At 57.1% G+C, this 18,724-nt stretch overlaps 8 protein-coding genes across 8 annotated transcripts; 6 read left to right on the top strand and 2 right to left on the bottom strand.

The window, feature by feature from the left end:
• Positions 1–114: 114 nt before the first annotated feature.
• On the bottom strand, positions 115–2,073 carry N657DRAFT_713469 (PLP-dependent transferase; the record flags this gene model as incomplete). The annotated part of the gene is made up of 4 exons (XM_062797450.1): positions 115–149; positions 216–1,129; positions 1,190–1,956; positions 2,008–2,073. The coding sequence occupies 4 exons, from the start codon at positions 2,071–2,073 to the stop codon at positions 115–117; spliced, it is 1,782 nt and encodes a 593-aa protein (XP_062642439.1).
• Positions 2,074–4,068: 1,995 nt separating this feature from the next.
• Positions 4,069–5,180, top strand: N657DRAFT_367653 (uncharacterized protein). Its single transcript, XM_062787014.1, has 2 exons — positions 4,069–4,322; positions 4,768–5,180. Exons 1-2 carry the CDS (start codon positions 4,131–4,133, stop codon positions 5,119–5,121), a joined length of 546 nt encoding a protein of 181 aa, XP_062642438.1. The 5' UTR covers positions 4,069–4,130; the 3' UTR covers positions 5,122–5,180.
• Positions 5,181–5,684: 504 nt separating this feature from the next.
• N657DRAFT_367647 (uncharacterized protein) lies at positions 5,685–6,698 on the top strand. The gene has a single exon (XM_062787013.1). The coding sequence runs from the start codon at positions 5,978–5,980 to the stop codon at positions 6,494–6,496; it is 519 nt and encodes a 172-aa protein (XP_062642437.1). The 5' UTR covers positions 5,685–5,977; the 3' UTR covers positions 6,497–6,698.
• Positions 6,699–11,045: 4,347 nt separating this feature from the next.
• On the top strand, positions 11,046–11,703 carry N657DRAFT_659489 (uncharacterized protein; the record flags this gene model as incomplete). Its single annotated transcript, XM_062794995.1, has 2 exons — positions 11,046–11,279; positions 11,344–11,703. The coding sequence occupies 2 exons, from the start codon at positions 11,046–11,048 to the stop codon at positions 11,701–11,703; spliced, it is 594 nt and encodes a 197-aa protein (XP_062642436.1).
• A 576-nt stretch (positions 11,704–12,279) lies between these two features.
• Positions 12,280–13,586, top strand: N657DRAFT_694272 (putative tricarboxylate transporter mitochondrial carrier protein; the record flags this gene model as incomplete). The annotated part of the gene is made up of 5 exons (XM_062797276.1): positions 12,280–12,382; positions 12,449–12,469; positions 12,526–12,657; positions 12,711–12,858; positions 12,935–13,586. The coding sequence occupies 5 exons, from the start codon at positions 12,280–12,282 to the stop codon at positions 13,434–13,436; spliced, it is 906 nt and encodes a 301-aa protein (XP_062642435.1). The 3' UTR covers positions 13,437–13,586.
• On the bottom strand, positions 13,387–14,138 carry N657DRAFT_667088 (uncharacterized protein; the record flags this gene model as incomplete). The annotated part of the gene is made up of 3 exons (XM_062795368.1): positions 13,387–13,801; positions 13,854–14,057; positions 14,118–14,138. 3 exons carry the CDS (start codon positions 14,136–14,138, stop codon positions 13,658–13,660), a joined length of 369 nt encoding a protein of 122 aa, XP_062642434.1. The 3' UTR covers positions 13,387–13,657.
• A 494-nt stretch (positions 14,139–14,632) lies between these two features.
• Positions 14,633–15,958, top strand: N657DRAFT_713455 (uncharacterized protein; the record flags this gene model as incomplete). Its single annotated transcript, XM_062797449.1, has 3 exons — positions 14,633–14,653; positions 14,719–15,141; positions 15,192–15,958. The coding sequence occupies 3 exons, from the start codon at positions 14,633–14,635 to the stop codon at positions 15,771–15,773; spliced, it is 1,026 nt and encodes a 341-aa protein (XP_062642433.1). The 3' UTR covers positions 15,774–15,958.
• A 454-nt stretch (positions 15,959–16,412) lies between these two features.
• On the top strand, positions 16,413–17,208 carry N657DRAFT_583281 (protein-L-isoaspartate O-methyltransferase; the record flags this gene model as incomplete). The annotated part of the gene is made up of 2 exons (XM_062789663.1): positions 16,413–16,514; positions 16,603–17,208. 2 exons carry the CDS (start codon positions 16,413–16,415, stop codon positions 17,206–17,208), a joined length of 708 nt encoding a protein of 235 aa, XP_062642432.1.
• Positions 17,209–18,724: the final 1,516 nt, after the last annotated feature.

Genomic DNA, 18,724 nt, shown 5'->3' with positions numbered 1-18,724 from the left:
ACACTTCGAGCGCGCTGATGGCATGGAGATGTCCTCGGCTCAGAGGCACAATCAAGAATGGTTTGGGCGTGGCGTTACGTGTTAGGCTGTAATCACGCGCGTCTCTTGGTCCTATCATGTGCCAACCCTCCTGAATATATCCATACCTTCTGTTTACAGATAGTGTGACCCTTACCCGATTCTGCCCATTCTCAAACTCGGCCTCCATCACACACCTTCAGCAGCCCTCAACGCCTTCTGTACCCTCATCTCCAACCACTCCCGCTCCTCCAACCCCACACTGATCCTCACCAGATCCTCCACCACCCCATACTCAGCCGCCCACTCCAGCTCCTTGTAGTGCGCCAGCAAAGTGTACGCACAGCACAAGGTAAAATTCGTCCCCAAGCTCGGCCCCTTAGCCACATCCAACGCGTTATAAAACGCCACCGCCCTCGCAGGACTCGTAAACCGGATCGACAGCAAAAACCCATACTTGCCCCCCTCAACCCGATACCGATCATACACGTCCTGCGTGGGCGCACCAAGCGGATAAAACACCTCCCTCACCACCTCACTCGCCCTCAACAGCCCAACTACAACCTCGGCATTCCCGCTCGCCTGGTGCACCCTCGCCGCAAAATCCCGACTGTTCTCCTCCATGACGAGTACATCTTCCCAGAACCACGCCCGCTCCGCCTCCTCGTCTTGTTTGTTCTCCAGAACTTCTTTTAGGGAGCTTTGGTGTGGGGAGTCTGGGTTGAGCGCGACGCTCCCGCCCATGACGTTGCACCCGCCGCTGAACATCTTGGTCAAGCTGGTGACGATGGCGTCGCAGTGCTGGAGCAGGTTGAGGGAGGTGTAGGTGCCGACTGTGTCGTCGACGACGAGGACGGCGCCGTGGCGTTGGGCGAGGGCGTGCAGGCGGGTTAGGTCGGGGGATTGTAGGAGGGGGTTGCCGGGGAATTCGGTGATGATGGCGTCGAATTTTGGGGGGGTTTGAGTGGGGGAGGAAGAGGAAGGAGACGAGGACGAGGAGAAAAGAAGCGCGGCTTCAAGGGCGTCTAGGTCGGAAGTGGTGTACTTGTAGAGGGTCGGCTCGTAGCCTAAGACGCGATGGAGGACTTTGAAGGTATCGACGTAGAGGAAGCTGGTTCATGTAACAGTCAGTGAGTGCGGGTGGGAAGGGAATGGGCGGAGGGAGACTGACCCAAAAACTGCTACGCGGTAAGGGCTGTCCGTGGTGGCCGAGCGCAGAGTCTTGATTGCGTCGGCTGTTTCGACGATGGCGGTCATGCCTGTCAGGAAGAGGAAGACATTGTTGGGCGAAACCGTGAAGGTGTTGGATGAGTGGCCGGCTGCGATCCGCTTCTTTAATGCAGCCCGTGCCTTGCCGACGCTGTGACGCCTCTCGGCGGGTGAAGGTAACGTAGTCTCTGGCACTTGAGGGTTGAGGAAAGGCGCATGCTCCAGCCAATGTGTGGCTCGTCTGCTGGAGTTGCCAAAACCGGTGTGCTGCCAAAAGGACTTCGCTTCCATGGCCAGCTCGAATGGGTACGATACCAGGATGATGTCCTCTTCGCCGATGCTTCGGTTCTGCGCAAGCTCGTTGAGACATTCTTCGTTATCCTCTACCGCGCTGATCCTGCCCTCCCAAGTGACGATGTAAATTCCAATGCCGGCCGAGCTGCAGGTGGTATGCCCTTCTCGTTGCGTACTCCACTCTATAAGCGCTTTGCGACACAACTGGCCATGGCGGATCGAACTCAGTATGACGGCAAGCCTCTCTTCCGGCTCCTTCGAGCCTGGAGCATTCTCCCCGGACCGGAGTCTTTCGAGAAGTCGCATCGCAAGTCCAAGGACGATTCGGTGGATGAAGAAACGCGGGTATCCCGTCTTCATTGCGTCGAGAACTCGAGGCTCGCGCGAAGCCCAGCCGACGGTGTCTTGCCAGTTTGGCAAGTGGACACTGACGCCCTGGACTTGTCAGCATACAGCATGGTGATGGTGTTGGTGTTGGCCACTTACATGGTGATCTCCTGGCGGGAGCGATGTGCCCAACGCCAATTCCTCAGGCTCAGCGATTGTCTTCATTATCTTCGAGATCAGCAGGACAGTATGATGTCGTTCGTCGGCGGAATCTCCCGAGGCACAATCGGAAGTCTTTTTCTCTCATCGCAGCGGCAGATTGCATTGTGGCGCATCCATCCTTGCACAGCTGCATCTTCCAGGCCTTTTTGCCTTCACGTCGGTGGGTCGGCGCCAGTAATTCCGACCAGAAACATTAGTTTGTCTCAGTTCTGGCGGTGAGGAATTGGAAGCATCAATCCGCGTTCAGACCTTTCTCCAGTTTCTTGAGTGTGCAAATGCTGAACGTGGCTTTAACGGTTCCGAATGCGGGATTGGCATACATGTTTCTCGCACCTCAGGGGTAACATTGGTCTCAAGAAACATGACTTAAGCTTCTGTTTGTCATTCTTTGTTATTGTTGGCTGATATGTTTTTGCACTTTCCGAAGGCTTCCGTTCCGTCGTAGAGCCTCTCACTCCGGCACCTAGGGCTGAGCATACTGTCTCATGGATTTACAGGTTCCAAAATCAACCAGCTTTGAACCTGCATCGTCATAGGTAGTTAGGTTCATATCTGTTATTTAAAGCTGCCCATGCCAATGAGTAGAGGATGCAAAGACATAAGGTACCTTGCTCTATTGACCGCTGGTCTATTGTTTGAAGCGTCACCCGATCGCGCCATTCTTCTCAATACTCGAATTCACCTGCACTGGACACAGTGAAACTCCTTGAGGCCGCGTAGAGCGCATGAGGATGCGTAAATGAGATACAGCGATTATGATTGCTGCTCCCACAAACATGAGGGAACGCACCTTATGTGTTTCCCGGATTCTTTCTTCACCAACCCCTCTCCTCACATACCGTGGTAATAATTCATTAACGTTAATGTTACCCTCAATCCCCTCCTTAATCAAGCAGTGCACACTGTCCGATCTCCACCTCCCAGCAGCAGCATGTATTGTTGACACGGGGCACCAACACGTTACTTGGCCGTCCTATGTCGGCTTTTCGTTGATGCCCCTGATACTCCCTGAGGTTCTATGTCTCCTTTCCCCCCAGTCTCGCTGTCCACCCCTGACTATTGTCTTGTGCTTGACAACCACAACAGTCTCAGCCCCGTGCAGCATGTCTCCCACCTCTATGCGCGGCTCGAAGCATGTGTCATGCCTATTTATAGCTGTCATGTTCTTATATGCGAAGCTCATCAGCGCGCTCACACCCTGGCGGGAAGTCTTCCAGATGATAGATAGATGTCACCTCTGCCCCTTTCGAATCCTGACCTTCAGAACGACCATGTCCTTCCACATGTACATCACTTGGATGTGCCCCAAGATATTGTTGACCCTTTCTGTGGGCCTTACCCTGTGTGACCGGCGCCCCGGAGGCCGGGAGCCGTGTCGAGCCGGCCTTCCCGCTTCGGCACCCTCGACGCCGAGAACCACCCCTCATCGTCGTCCTCACCTCTAAGATTGCCCTCATCACCATGTTCTCCGCTTTTGTCTATCTAGGGCGTGTGACCTCTGAGACCCGCCTGTCGAATTCTTCACTGTGCGTACACAAAACCGGTTTTCGAAACCCTTTCCCTTCTCTTCTTCCTTCTTCAATTGCTGGGTAAGCTTGTTGAGGATGAAAAGAAGGTTCCTTTCTCTTTCCACCGATTCCCAGCCCTCTTGCACTTCTTCATCTTCCAGCCGAACGAACCACTTTAGCGAGTGCAGCCGATTCTTCTCCCTCCTTCCTTCATTCCCACTGTTCAACACCTCTTCTCGACTTCATCGGCACCGAACCTAATCAAAGACATCAAGATAGCTTGTTCGAAGATAAATGAGCACCTCTCTCCTCTTCTCGTTCTCCTCCTCTGTTCGCTAACGAGAAAAGCCTGCTCGAGGATCCCAAATCCTTCTCCAGCGGTTTAGAGCCATCTTCTTTCCTTCGCCGGCAACCGATATCGTAAGCGCCCTGGTGGAAAAGATCACGCAGAATATCACCTCTTCTTCGTTCAGCGTCCTCCAGCAGCACGACTACTTCACTCCACAGTTTAAAAACCGATCATATCATCGCTGCTGGACGATAACCGACACGATGAGCTACGGGATCCCCGATACTCGATACTTGCTTCGGTGCAGCGTGCGCGCCACTCGCCTCATCGAGCCCGAGGCCGAAGACGAGTGCATGAACGACGCCGAGCATGACGAGGTCGATGGCGAGGTGACGAACGACTCAGAGTATCCCGGCGTCAGGCCTGAGACACCAGAGACGCCGACTCCCGCTTCTGTAAGTCGATGCTTCTTTTCTCTTGACCGCTTGTATGCCTCGATGCCGTGGTGAGGTGGGCGCTCGTCACCCGACAAACACCGATACACTGCGCTGGTGAAGGGGCTGTGATCGACAACTCTTGAGTCAACAGAGTGTTGCAGCCTTGAAGGCATCGACCCTCTGTTGTCGTCATGTCCGATGCGAGTGTTGCCCATGATAGCTCATCACCAGCCCTGTGCACAGCTGGATGTCGGCTGGAAACGGAACCAACCTTCCTCCTCACTTGGGCTATGTTCCTCTGCGAGCACAGCGCCAGTGACACCAGCTGGACCACGTATCCCCGGACTCCCACACCCAAATCACCACCGTCTCCTTCGCACCCCCAATCCCAGTCCCCCAGCCGAGCCCACAAGACCTCATCCGCCACGAGCCAAATCCGCTAACCATACCCCTTCTCAAACAGAGACCCCACACCAACAACTCATCCCAGCCCGCCCCAGCCGCCACCAACAGCAACACCCCGCCCTACCCGTTTGCAGCTCCTGTCTCCCCGCCAACGCCGCAGCCAGCCAACCCCCGGCGGGTGCTGTTCCCCAACGCCCCGCATACGGGCGACAGGTCGCGGCCGTTTGCGCCACTGCGTCGTCCTGCTCCTCCTCGGCTTCCGCCACTGTCGTGGTCTCTCGCTGCTGGTGGTAATGGTCACGATGGTCACGTTGATGGTGACGGTGAAGGTGACGGTGAAGACGGACTGCCCGTCGATGCGCAAGAGTTCTGGGACAGGGTCGGCAGGGGGCACGTGTCGATTGACAGGTAAGCTGCAAACTCCTTTTTGTTCTTTGTTCTGCGTGTGTGGATTGTTTGTACCCCTTTACGACTGGTGCACGCGCAACTCGGCCCATGTCTCATCTACCTACTCGCTTGCTCGTTTGTTCCATCGCCGGTGTTGGCGTTGTTGCTGTAGGGGCAGGCAAAGTGCCGTGGGGCTGTCTCACCGTCTCTGGAGCCATTTGTTCCCCACACCCTCCGACAAGTCCTGAATAGGAAACTCGCAGCTAACACTGTTGGTAGGCCGTTTGTGCTGCCTCCTTCCGGAAGTTTCGTTGTTGACAGTCGCCCTGGCTCTCTTAAATGGGGTGGTGTTGAGAAAGGTGGTGGCAGTTGTGGTGGATATGGATGTGGAGTAAGTACAGACTTCTATCCGACAGCCCTTGTGGGCGAGGGTGGTGGCGGCGTGGTGTTTGGTTGTTTCGTCCGGCCGGTGGTCTTGGTGGCCGGGCTGGCAACATCGGCGATGACTGCTGCAGGGTCAGGGGGTGATAGGTGTTTGTCATTTGCTTGACAATTAGGCTCATGCAGGCGGTAGCCCCTTTTGCTGAACATCCCGCTGTCTTGTGTTAACAGTGTGGTCCCGGCACTGGGGCTGTTGTCTTATGGGACTAAATGTTGCCTGAGTGTCGAACACCCTCCTCACTGCCAACACCAGAAGGGCAACAGGGTGTGGGTACACATCTGTTGTCATGATGGTCGTCAGCCTACAGTATTTCCGTCCGTTGCCAGGCTGGTTGTGCAGTGCCTGGATGGGACCACCATACACCGGGCGCATCCCTCTGTTTCTGATCACCATTTCCTCCTACTTCCCGTCTTGTGGCTAACATTGATATCAACTAAGGATGCTCGTTTTGCTCTGGCGTCGATCTCGCGCTTGGGGCCCCGGCCGCTGCCGATCACGGCTCCGGTCGAGCCTTCGCCGTTTGCCGTTGGCCCGCCTGGCTGGGGAGGAGAGGGCCGCGTGGGTGCCGTGGGCACTTTTGGTCGGGACGTCGTCGCGCCTTGGGGCACCCTTAGCCACCCTGGGGTGTACGACCATGAGGGCGGCCCGTCTTCGTTCGCTGCCACCGTTTCTGGCTACCCGTCCCCCCCGGGGTATGCCTACTCGTTCGGGTAAGTACCCATGGTTCCCTTCACGTCTTCCTCACCATCACTACGCCCAACCGCCCTGCCTTCTCTTCTTCCTCGACCACCGCACATCCCCTGGCAACCCGGCTGCCTTCTCTTCACATCACACTCTGCTCCTCCCCTCTTCCACGAACACCGCGCAATCATCTGGCAACTCAGCTGCCTCTTCTTCAACCCGTTTTGTTCTCCCACGGCAAGTGCCACAGTTCTGCCAGCAAAAGTCAGCATACTAATGATGTCTTCGTCTCCGGGACAGCTTGGGTGTACGCGTGGGTCTTGGTGGGCGTATGCCCACAAGCAACAACGCCTCTGGCCGGTGGAACGGGGCTGACCAGGAAGCCGGCATGGGCGGCGGGTTCGTGGGCAGGAGAGGGTACGCGCCGCCGTCGACCGGTTTTGTGCCCTCAACTGTCCATGACCCCGCGAACCCATACGCCACTTTCCTTAGGGCCACCAGCCGGGCTCGAACGGGCGGCGCATCTTCGTCGGCGTCTGCGGGTGGGTTACGCTGCGAGGAGGGACCCGCGGGCAGCGCATGGGAGGAAGCAGTCCGGCATTCTGCGTACCCGCCGAGCTTCCGGGCCCCTCCGCCAGTTTCTTCTTCATTCTCCCTCGGCCAGCGCCCCGCCTATTTCAACCCTTCTGCGCGCACCGATATTTTTTCGCTTTCTTCTTCCACTACGACCTCACAATATTCTGGAGACTCACTTGGCTTCTCCCCCCTCAAACACGCTGGGGTCGACTCATTCTCGCGAACAACGGCGGGAGCAGGAGACCCATTTTCCGGCAATAACAACCAGAATTGCGCGAGTCCGTCGGTTGCGCACCGACAAGCAAACCAAGAGACGACCTTGGGCGCCGCAAACATGGTGAGGCGCACAGTGGAAAAAAGCGTCATGGACCCGACCCTGATGCCGGCCAACGCGCCTGCGGACGACAACGCGCGCGCGCTCGAGGACGAGATGCTGCCGATTAGGACTCGCAACGCTCGAATCGCCCAATCCGCGCAGAGCGCGTCGTTCGCAGGTGACGAAGAGATGGCAGATGACGCCGCGGACGCCAACGAGGCTGAACTCGACAACCTCAGCACCATCATCCATGATCGCGACTCGGACTCGACAGTCCTGGCTGGTGTCGCGGCCGATTGCTCCGAGAGCGAGATCCCCGATGTCAACGAAGAGAATTTGGAGGACGCCGACAATGCCGACGTCGAGAAAATGTCGGACGAGGGCGATGCGGCCATGCCGCAGGTCCCCGGCGCCCACCAGTCCGGCGCCTACTTTGCGCGCCTCCCGTTGCCGCCAGGCTTCGACGAGGCAACCCTCGTGGGCAAGGACGCGCCGTTGGGCGTGCACAGCCCCTCGGCCAACATGGGCAACGCTGGGCCCAAGAACATTTACGAGCTGGAGCCGATGGCTGCGTACAATGCCGAGCCTGGCGACGTTCGCCGCGCCTTGCCGCGCGACGAGTACATCGCCCAACAGGGCATATACAGCCCCCAGCCCGCGCCTCTCGCTGCCGACACGCTCAAGATTCACACTGCCCGCCCCTTTGACATGGACGATCACCACATGCTGCTCGACGAATTCAGGCCTGTTCTGCCGGGAACGGTGAACCCCCTACTGCTGCACATGCCCGGTGCCCAGCAGACGAGCGTGCTCAACCAGCAGCCGCTCAACGAGTACTTCCCCCGCCCGCCCGACAATGCCGACATGCACAATGTTCAGCTGCCGCCGATATTCATGCAACCGTTGGCGCCGATGGACATGTTCCATCAACAGCCGATGGATGGTGTGATCCAGCACTGGCCGCCGTTTCCGGGTGTACAGAACATGCACCCCATGCCATTCCCGCCAATCCCTGGGTACCTTCCCGGTGCCCAGCAGTTGCAGAACCCTCCTCCCCCGGCAACCCTGGGCCAACCTCTCCTCCCCTTCGGTGTTCCTCCTGCGCCGGTGAACTTAACCATGGACATGCCCATGCCTGCCAACTTCTCTGAGCAGGCAAGCAATAACCACGCCGACCCGGCTCCGGTCATGGCGGTAAACATGTATCACCCGCCTCTGCCGATTATGGACAATGACCCATCTATCCCTTTCGCCCCGCTCCGTGTCAACCAGCTCCCGCCGTTCCGTCCGGAGCCCACTGACAGGATGCTGACCGTCCCGGGTCGCTACCTCGGCTCCGTCGGAAAGCTGTACCCGGACAGCACCTTCCTGGTCTCGCGCCACCCGGCCTCCACCAACTTCACGGTGCGCATCAAAGGCTCGGCCCTCGTCACCCACGTGGCGCTGCATCATCCAGAGCTTGTCGACCCGGCGGGTCAGCTGAAGGCCGAGGCGCACCACTACCACCGCCTCGCCAACCCGGACATGGCCCCCGACCAGGCCCTGGACGTGGGCGAGACGCAGTACATCGTCTCGCTCTACCAGCGCGACTGGCCCATCGGCACCGTCGCCTTCTTCCCGCGCTCGCCTGCCGCGCGCCAGTTCATCGCTGCGCTCCTCGACGCCTTCGGCCTCCTGCCCGAGGGCGGGGAGGTGTTCTACTACCTGCCGTGCGACGTTGCGCCCACCGCTGCCGGCAATAACGGTAAGAACACCAACAACGGTGATAGTAACCAGGGCAAAGAGGTCAGCCACGAGGCTGGCCCTTCGGGGTCCAACAACAACAACACCAATGCTCCCATCACCAATACCAACAACAAGTTCAATGGCAAAGCCAAAGCCACCGCCACCACATCCTCCACCCGCGCCAGCTCCGAAAACTCCAACTCGAACCTGGGCAGTCTCAAGCCCAGTCCCAAGCCCGAATACAGCAACACCGACACAGGTATGTGGGTCTGCCGCGCCTACGAAGGCCGCCAGGGCCCGCAGTCGGCCACCACGGTGCGCGCCTGGATGGGCAGTGGCGTCTGCCGCGTCGAGGAGGATCCCCTGGCGCGCCAGGTGCTGGTGCGCATGGGCGAGGCGTGGGCCGAGCCCGAGCCTTGGGCGGCAGCGGCTGTCCAGCCTCCTGTCGCTTCTGGTGTTGGTGCTGGTGGTGCTGCTTCTGCTCGTGGTGGTGCTGTGGGTGCAGTACGTGGTGAAAGACGTCGTCGAACTGGTTCTGCTGCTGCTGGTGGTGGTGGTCGGGGTCGTCGCGCGTCTTCGGCTTCTACTGCTGGGGTTCAATCTGTGAGAAGGGGTAAGGGAAAGAAGGTTAGAGTTGAGGTCGAGGAGGCGGTTGAGGAGGGAGATGATGAGATGGAGTAGGGTAGGGATGGAAGGAAACAAGGGATGACTGAGTGGAATGGATGGAGTTGGTGATGAGCGGATATAATCTGGGTCGTTGGATGGAATCCTTTGGGAAGGAGTGTTTCGACTTGGGGTCGGGCGTTCGGTGATACCCTGGGCTCTTTTGTCTGGCACTGCATTCGGCGGCGTTTCGAGAGTTGTCTTTTCCTTTGTTGGTTTTTTTTTTTTTTTTTTTTTCTTGAAAACTCTTTCCCGGTTGTACTCTACTCATGGATGGCCTCGACCGAGCTGGTCCTGCTTAACTTGCTTGGAAGTTGGAATTAGCCTATATGGCCCACCTACTCCGTGCAGCATCAGTCACCTGCATGGTATGGTGTCCATTGTGAGAGGGATGTATGCGCCATGTCTGTTCTGTTTTCATCCTGGTCAATTCCTAGTGAGACTTCTTGGTCACAATCATGATCAGGTCAGTGATCACTGCCGACACGGCGCGCCCCGACAGGTTGGGCTGAGGTAGCTCCTGAGAGTCTTTCAAGATGGTTGAGCAACCCAGTGAAACTGTTGGGAAGTCGTGGCACTGGAAACTCGGAATCTCGGCTACTGATTCCCTACTGTTAGATCGACAGGCAATCAGGGACATGAGCCAAGCGAATGTAAGGGGTAACAAAGTGCTGAGCAACGAAATATAGGTTCTAGACGGCTCCGACCCAGTTGAGAAGGAGGGGGGCCAAGGAACGATCTTTTATTCGTCATCACCTTCAAGCAAGCACTTCTGAGTCGCTCACGAGGAAACAAAACCCACTATTGTAAGCCCTCATCTGAGTGATAACCGTGGATACGTGGCTGTTGGTCATTCCAACAGACACATCCGACCGAAAGCAGAGCTGACAGCAAAGTGGCAAACAGGGCGGATGGAAAAGGAGGATGAAGGCGGCAGAGGAATAATTTGAGACCCAAGTCTGGATTGCAACTTTGATGCACTGCCTCATCGGAAGAAAGCAGGACACCCATCACAGTTGGCCCGGTGCTGGGAATGGGATGATTGTGGTGATCGACACCTTAATAAACACAGTGTAATGAGGACTGTGCATTGGGAGTCTAGGAGACCAACAAATTGTAAAGCATGAACCATTGGTCAAGTAAGCCTGCAGTGAATGGGATGCCTTCGATCAAGCCTGAAAACATCCTCAGAACTGTTAAATGGACAACTTTTGCCGGAAACCATCCCCGGCAGCCCGCAACAATAAGTCAAACCGTGATGTCACCACTTCCAAGTAGGTGATCAGCGACATCATCCGGCCATTTCCCCAGATATATCAACGAATCACACTCGCGCCATTCATAAGCTAGCTTTCATTCGTTCAGTACTGGCCAGCTCTATTAAAGATCAGCTTCTACCATTGCTCAACCCGACTCCTAGACCACTTCCGCTACAATGTTTCGGACACGCCCGCTCATTGCCTCTACTCTCAGGACAACTCTTCGCCAGACGGAAACACCTCTCGTAGCGCGCCAGCTAGCAGCGAGCAGACTCAATACCGCCGCAATGACGACCATCTCGGACACAATCACACGGGACCACCGCGAGTTGGAGAAGTTCTACAATGAGATTACCAGCTCGTCCGACCTCGACCACCAGGAGCGCTTCGGCAACCAGTTCACATGGGAGTTGGCCCGGCACAGCGTGGCCGAGGAACTGATTGTCTACCCGGCCTTTGAGAAGCACATGGGCGCCAAGGGCCACCAGATGGCCGAATCGGACCGCAAGGAGCACCACCGGGTAAGCCGAGACAACCCAACCACTGCCAGGAGAACACACCCGCTGACCTGCCTCACACCTCCAGGTCAAGGAACTCCTCAAGGAATTCCAGAACATGAAGCCCCAAGAGCCAACCTACGTTCCCAAGCTTAAGGAACTCTGGGGCGTGCTCTCGGCACACATCGAGGAGGAGGAGAACCACGACCTGCCGGCGCTCGAGTCGGCGCTGGCTCAGTCTTCCGAGGGACGCAGCGAGTCCGAGAACATGGCCAAGAAGTTTGGCATGACCAAGGCGCTGGTGCCGTCGCGCAGCCACCCGAGCGCGGGCGAGAACCCGTACTTTGAGTCGGCGCTGGGAATGCTAGCGGCGCCGATCGACCATATTGCCGACATCTTCAGGAAATTCCCTGAGGAGAAGACCAGTCCCAATCCGTCGACCAAGTAAGCTTGATGGGATGTCCCGAGATGGAAATAGGGGAGTTTCTGGACTGTATCTTAGGTTTGGAGTTTGGGGCCAATGAGTTTTGATCTTCTTTGATCAGTAGAATCATCCTGTCAGTAACATCATTCCTGATTGAGATGCATGTTTTGTGCTGTCAGTAAGGAGATGGCCGACAAGGCACATTCTGCCCGAAGCCGTGAATGGAAGCGCCTGCTGTATATCAGCAAGAGCAGTTGTTGACAGGGACAGATGCGCGAGATATTCCCCGGACCAGATGCTCCATATAGACGCGGAGGAGCCCGAAAACCCAGCAAGTTGCTTTCGATTCTGATCGCTGCTTGCAGTTCTGATCGCTGCTTGGAAGATGGTTTCATCGTTTCAAAGACTCGCATTCGACAAGCAGCAGCAGCATTGAGCGACGTTGAGATTACCAGTACCGTGACATCATCGGACAACCCCCGCCACCTCGACAACGGGCCCGCAATCGGCAGCCCGGTCTTGGCGTTCCAGAACTCGACCCAAACCTTTTTGACTTGGCCCTGTCTTCCTCCGACAACCGCAGCGATACACAAGTCCAGAATGTCGTCGACGTCGGCCAGGGAAGACGCGCACCCGGCCGTCAAGGGCCCCAGCGCCCTGCGGTCCATTTTGGCTGGGTCAACAGCCGGTGCCGTGGAAATTGGTGAGCAACCTGAAAGGTTGCGCGTGAAGAGTAACGACAAATGCTAACACAGTCATCTCGTTGCAGCTATCACATACCCGGCCGAGTGTATGTTGCCCCAACCACGCGATGCGCGCCGATTGCCTGCTTAACATATCCCATAGTCGCCAAGACGCGCACGCAGCTCAATCGCAGGTTAGCCGAGGGGCAGAAGCTGCCGTGGCCGCCGTTCGGCCGGCAGTGGTACGCCGGGTGCACTACTCTGATTATCGGCAACTCGGCCAAGGCGGGTATTCGTAGGCTGTCCCTTCGAAACAATCATCTCGCGTGCGAGGCTGATTATGACCAGGATTTGTCGCCTTCGACCAGTACAAACGCCTACTCGCCGACAAAGACGGCAAGATGACTGGGCCCCGAACAGTTCTAGCTGGCTTTGGCGCCGGCGTGACTGAGTCCCTGCTGGCTGTCACACCCACCGAGAGCATCAAGACGACCCTGTAAGCACACCAGACGCTCGCACAACAACCACCACCTTATTCCCAGCACTAACCGTCCGCGTCCAAAAAAACACAGAATCGACGACCGCAAATCCCCCAACCCCCGCATGCGCGGCTTCCTTCACGCGGTTCCCATCATCGCCCGCGAGCGCGGCATCCGCGGCTTCTTCCAGGGCTTCGTGCCCACCACGGCCCGCCAGGCGGCCAACAGTGCGACGCGCTTCAGCGCCTACACGGCGCTCAAGCAGCTGGCCGAGGGCTACACGGCGCCTGGCGAGAAGCTCGGCGCCGTCGGCACGTTCGCCATGGGCGGCATCGCGGGGCTGATCACGGTGTATGTCACGCAGCCGCTGGATACCATTAAGACGCGCATGCAGAGTATCGAGGCGAGGAAGTTGTATGGAAATTCTTTTCGGTGCGCGGCTATCATCTTTAAGCAGGAGGGCGTGTTGACGTTCTGGAGTGGGGCGTTGCCGCGGCTGGCGAGGTTGATTTTGAGTGGTGGCATTGTGTTTACCATGTATGAGAAGAGTATGGAGTTTATGGATCGGTTGGATCCGGAGAGGAAGTATCTTTGATCTCGTGGAAGGGAAAACGCGGACAGAGGGGCTGGGCGTTATGGGTGTGCTTGCTGTGTTGGGTTGGAGCGGGCGAGTTATACCCCCGATTTGTATGGTAGATAATATGTGTATCTGTACATGTCGGATCTTGAAGATTTTGATGCCGCCTACCTCTTATGGATTCCAAAGACTCCAAACGCCGTGACCATGCATGTTGTGTCGTTCCAGTTCTCGCTCCGTCATGCGAAGCGGACCATCCCGCTCAGCCTCTTCGCCAGCCTGCCCAGCCATGACCGGTGCGGCGCCTCCTCCAACTCCTTGACAAGGTCCTTGTAGTAAGTCGGGTTACTCTTAGGTTCGAACATGCTGGGGGGCGCGCGGTACTGCCATCCATCAGCCGAGCCCCAGTCCCCTTCCTCCCCGAGGTGTGCCCACCTTGTTCTTGTACCGGTCCTCGAGTAGCGAGTACAGCGCATTGGCCTGCTTCAAGTCGGCCTGTTCCTGCGTGAGGCCTTTCGGGGTGGACGCAAGATGGCCCATCTCCTGCCGCTTGGCGAGGACATCCTGTAGCTGGCACTCGGGTCGGAGGACGTCCTTCGGCCACCGCGTGAGCAAGCCCCGGAAGTGGTTCGCTGCGACCTGGAAGCCCAATGTTTAGCATACAGTCAGATCGAATAAGACGGTGTCTCTTCCACCTACACCTCGTATTGTGCCAGACATGGTTGCCCTGGACGGTTCTGGAACCTTGATGGACTGTGTCACTGAATTTCTCGGTCGAGCACTCGAGCTGTTATCGAGAGCAATAAGTGGATCCCATGCACAGTTACTAAGACAAAGCAGGTAAATAGTGGGTCAAGTCCCTTGAGGCAGCCAGCGGCCTTGGCGTACAGAACAAGCCGGTCCGCTTGGTCAGCCGCCACCGCCAGTGCCAATCCAGTTCATCACCTGCTCAAGTCCCTGCTGTTGGTTGCTTCATCGCGGTCCCCGAGTCACCCTTTGAATTCCTGATCCCCAACAGAGCCGTGCGCTCTTTTTCCTGTCTTTGTTTCCTTTCTCAAACTTCATCCACGATATTACCATCGTTCTTTTGCTCTCTTTTTCCCTTCCTCAACGCTACACATTGATTCCACGCGACGTTTGCATCCCGGCGCTTGGTGCCTGATCACCGATTGAGGGGGCATCAACACCCCTTGGCCACGGCCAGTTCTCCCACCATGTCGGGCCGGTACGAGCGGGTAAGGCTTCCCCCAGTCGCGGCATGCGCATTGAACATCCACGGACGTGGACTGACAGCTTGCAGGTAAACGCCCACGACGTGGACGAACCCGAAACACCAAATGCGTCTTTGCCAAATTCAACGTATCCCATTCCCAATTCGCCGCCTCCGTCCTTCCACTCCCGAGCTTCTTCGAGGGAACGATCCAATACTGTGAACTCCGATCTTGCCGATGCGTTCGATGCGGGCGGCGACGATAGCGATGATGAGGCGGATGACAGGCAGCGGTTAGTGCGCGGCAACTCCACGCCATCATTCAATAGTACGACGCAGGCAAGCCAAGCATCGACGCAAACAGGTGGACAGTCAACGCAGCCGCAACGGCCAGTGTCTGTAGCGCCGACGACCTCGAGAGTATACGGCAGCGGCATCCAATCTGATGGCGTGTTCTCGAATATGTCGGCCAGGCCGGAGAGGGGTGATGCCGAGAAGGAGGAGCTGCCTCCGGTAGGTCACACCCAACGACACGGTGGCAGAGTTGGGCTAATGCTTTCTAGTCCTACGAACAAGCAGCAGCCGACCAGGCCCCTCCATATTGGGAGACGACGATCCTCGCACCCGGCCTCGGCGGCCCCGACGACGTCTACATCGACGGCTTGCCCGTGGGCTCCTTCTTCGGCTTCATCTGGAACGGCATGATCTCGATGGCTTTCCAGCTCGTCGGCTTTTTGCTCACCTACCTGCTGCACTCGACGCACGCGGCCAAAAACGGCTCGCGGGCGGGCCTCGGCATCACGCTGATCCAGTACGGGTTCTACATGAGGAGCACGCCGCCCGGCTCCGGCTCTGGCGGAAGCGCACATTCGCATCTAGAGGGCGAAGGCTACATAAATCCGGCCGATCCGAACTCCCACAACTTCAACCCGGACGAGGTCGACCCGTCCGGTGGAAGCGACGATATCACGGGCACCGACTGGGCGGCGTACATCCTCATGATTGTGGGCTGGTTCATACTGATTCGAGCGGTGAGCGACTACGTGAAGGTGCGGAGGCATGAGCAACTGGTGTTGCAGAGCCCGGATCGGGGGCTAGGGGTCCCCATCATTGCTACCGGAGAGAATCCCGAGAGAGTCGTGTAGTGGGTCTGCCAGAATGTTTCCTTGGGTTTAGCGGTCTTGGAGCCGGAGTTTTGTGGTAACAGCACTGGGAAAGGAAGGTGTCTCCAAATGTTTCGGAACTCAGCTCACACACACAGCATGTTCATATTTCATTACTCTAAATGCAGCAGACTTCTCGATCGCGGCTAGTGTGGCCTGGATCACAGAGCTTCGATCTGAGAGGTCGTTCTGCTAATTAAACGTGCAGTATCCGATGGCGATGGACAACGAGGGGTCAGGGTGCGGGGAAGCCATCCTTATCCGTTCTACACAGTACTTGATGGGCTGATTTTTTGACCTCGTCGGCAACCGTGCCATTACATCACACCCCGCCATCGCAGACGGCTTATTTTTTGGAGCTGATCTCCCTTCATCGCATTCTGAAGATACCATTAAAACCACTAAATTGATGAGCTCATTGGTAAAGTAATCATATCTCAACCAGTTTTCTCAATTTCTTTGCGGCATCCATCCATACACGCCACACTGGCGAACCGCAAGCTCTTGGTCCCGCTGATTTTGGGTACACTGCCGCTGTCGCGCCCGTGTAGCATCGCCAACCCCAACCTCCTCGCCACCCCACTATCCCCATCTCTTTGCACTCGCCACTCAAAGATCGACATGGCTTGGCGTAGCTCGGGGGCATCCAACAGGGACCTGGTCGAGAATCTCTGGCGCAATAGCCTCATCACCCACCCGCAGGTCAAAGAAGCTTTCTTGAAGGTTAGCCGCGTACCTTCCCCCTATATCCCCCGGGCCCTTCCGAGGTTCTATCTGAAAAATGAAATACACAATACTAATTGATAACAAGGTCGACCGCGCACACTATGCACCCTCGTTCCCCTACGAGGACTCCCCGCAGCCCATCGGCCACGCCGCCACCATCTCGGCCCCGCATATGCACGCCGCGGCCGTCGAGGAGCTGCTGCCCTACCTCACGCCCTCCGACACCAACCCGGCGCCGCGCGCTCTGGATATCGGCTCCGGATCGGGCTATCTGACGCACGTCATGGCCGAGCTGGTCGGCCCGCAGGGGACTGTCATCGGGGTCGAGCATATTAAACCGCTGCGGGATCTGGGCGAGCAGAATATGGCCAAGTCGGCGGGCGGTAAAGAGTTTCTGGAGAGTGGGCGGGTGAGGTTCAGGGTTGGGGATGGGAGGAAGGGGTGGGTGGAGGAGGGGGAGGAGGAGAAGAAGTGGGATGCGATTCATGTCGGGGCGGCGGCGGCAGAGGTGCATGGTCCGCTGCTGGAGCAGTTGAATGCGCCCGGGAGGATGTTCATCCCCGTTGATGATGACCAGGGAGGGTGGAGTCAGCATATTTGGTGTGTGGATAAGGATGAGAAGGGGGCGGTGACGAGGAGGAAGATGTTTGGGGTGAGGTATGTGCCGCTGACAGATGCGCCGAAGGTCTAAGTAACGCCCCATGGTGGGTGAGCGTGATGATGGCTGAGCGCGTCTGGAACCGTTGGCCCGACAAGGGCAGATCACAAGAAAGATTATTGAGGCAGGTAAATGCCCAGAATTGTGAACGTCTTGAAGGAACTGGAAATGGGAATGGGGAGATTGGGACAAGTTGATACTTGATAGGATACCTTAGTTGGTGGGGAGGTCTGGTCTCGATTAGCATGAGATTACTACTCAAGCGACAGTGTCACAGACCCAGACGTAGCTGTATCGCCCGTACCATCTCCCTAACCGCCCCAAATTCGTACATCTGAGGAGCTTGAGGTTCAGGTTGACATGCAGTAGGGAGAGACAAATGCACGTTTATTGAGTGCAGAGTGAGCCGCCTATCCTTTCTCACCAAGTCCTTCCCGTGAGCATTCCGAGTTTGCAACTCTTCAGCGCTGCAGCTCGAAGTCCCTTTTGGACCTTGGCTCATCCCGCTCGGCTGCCATATTCTGTTAAGTGGGAGCTTCTTTCAACGCTGGTATTCCATGTCCTCAACGGACCAGTCTTGGGTCCCGGAAATGTACCTACCTTGGGTCTGAGAAACTCCCGGTGAGACTCTCCGCCGCGCTTGGCCGTTGGTTCGCCGCATCGCTGCAAACCAGATAATCTTCGTTGGCAGCTTCTTCGATGGGTTCGCGCTTCATGTAGGGTAAGTTAGGGACTTCCCACGCTCGGCTTAGAGAACTCGGAAGAGTTGATCCCAGTTTCCCCTCCAAAGCAAGTCTCTCCTTCACCTTCCCACCTTCGCCCTTACATTTCAGTTCCCCGCCCGCATCGGACCACCATGACCACGAAGCCCAGGCCGTTTGAGCGTTCTTTCAACACCCTTCCACCAACACCACACCCGACGAAGCGCTTGACGACCGGCGAGCAAGTATGTCAGGCCAGTCGGGGTTGGTCTCCTCCGAGTCCGCCTTGGCCAAGACACCGGCCGAGATCCTTCTATCGTGTTCCAAGCCCGTCAGTCATTCCGGGAGGTCATAGCATTGGCGCTGACCTGCCGCCGAATGCGCGCAATATGGACCAAACATAAGTCGACCATAATTTGGCATGTCACGCCCAGGGTCATCCCATGTTTCTTACGCGCTCTGATGACTGTATGCGAGTTGGGACTTCACGACCCTGTCCCCGGGAGCTGGCGTTCGTCTGATCGAATCGTTGGTGGCAGGTTCGTGCTACAGCACTCGTCATTCAAGAGGAGCAGAAGGACCTACTGCCCCCAACCATTGATCCCGATCAACTCAGCGGGGAGCTTCGAGAACCAAGCGTCACGGAACTGCGCGAGGCGTTGAATTTTAATCATCTCGCCCGCTGCCTCGAAACGATATATCGGTACTGTCGTCGCAATGAATTCCCCCGCGCGTACTACGAGGCCTGGCAGCATCCTGCGATCACCCATCCAAGCCAGACAGCCGAAGACATCATCAAAAGCGAAATGGAAGACCGCAACATCGGGAGAGAGCGCTGGGGCATTGCC

The sequence above is a fragment of the Parathielavia appendiculata genome, assembly GCF_033297405.1.
Source record: "Parathielavia appendiculata strain CBS 731.68 unplaced genomic scaffold N657scaffold_40, whole genome shotgun sequence".
Classification (NCBI taxonomy): domain Eukaryota; kingdom Fungi; phylum Ascomycota; class Sordariomycetes; order Sordariales; family Chaetomiaceae; genus Parathielavia; species Parathielavia appendiculata.
This window is presented reverse-complemented; position numbering and strand designations above follow the sequence as displayed.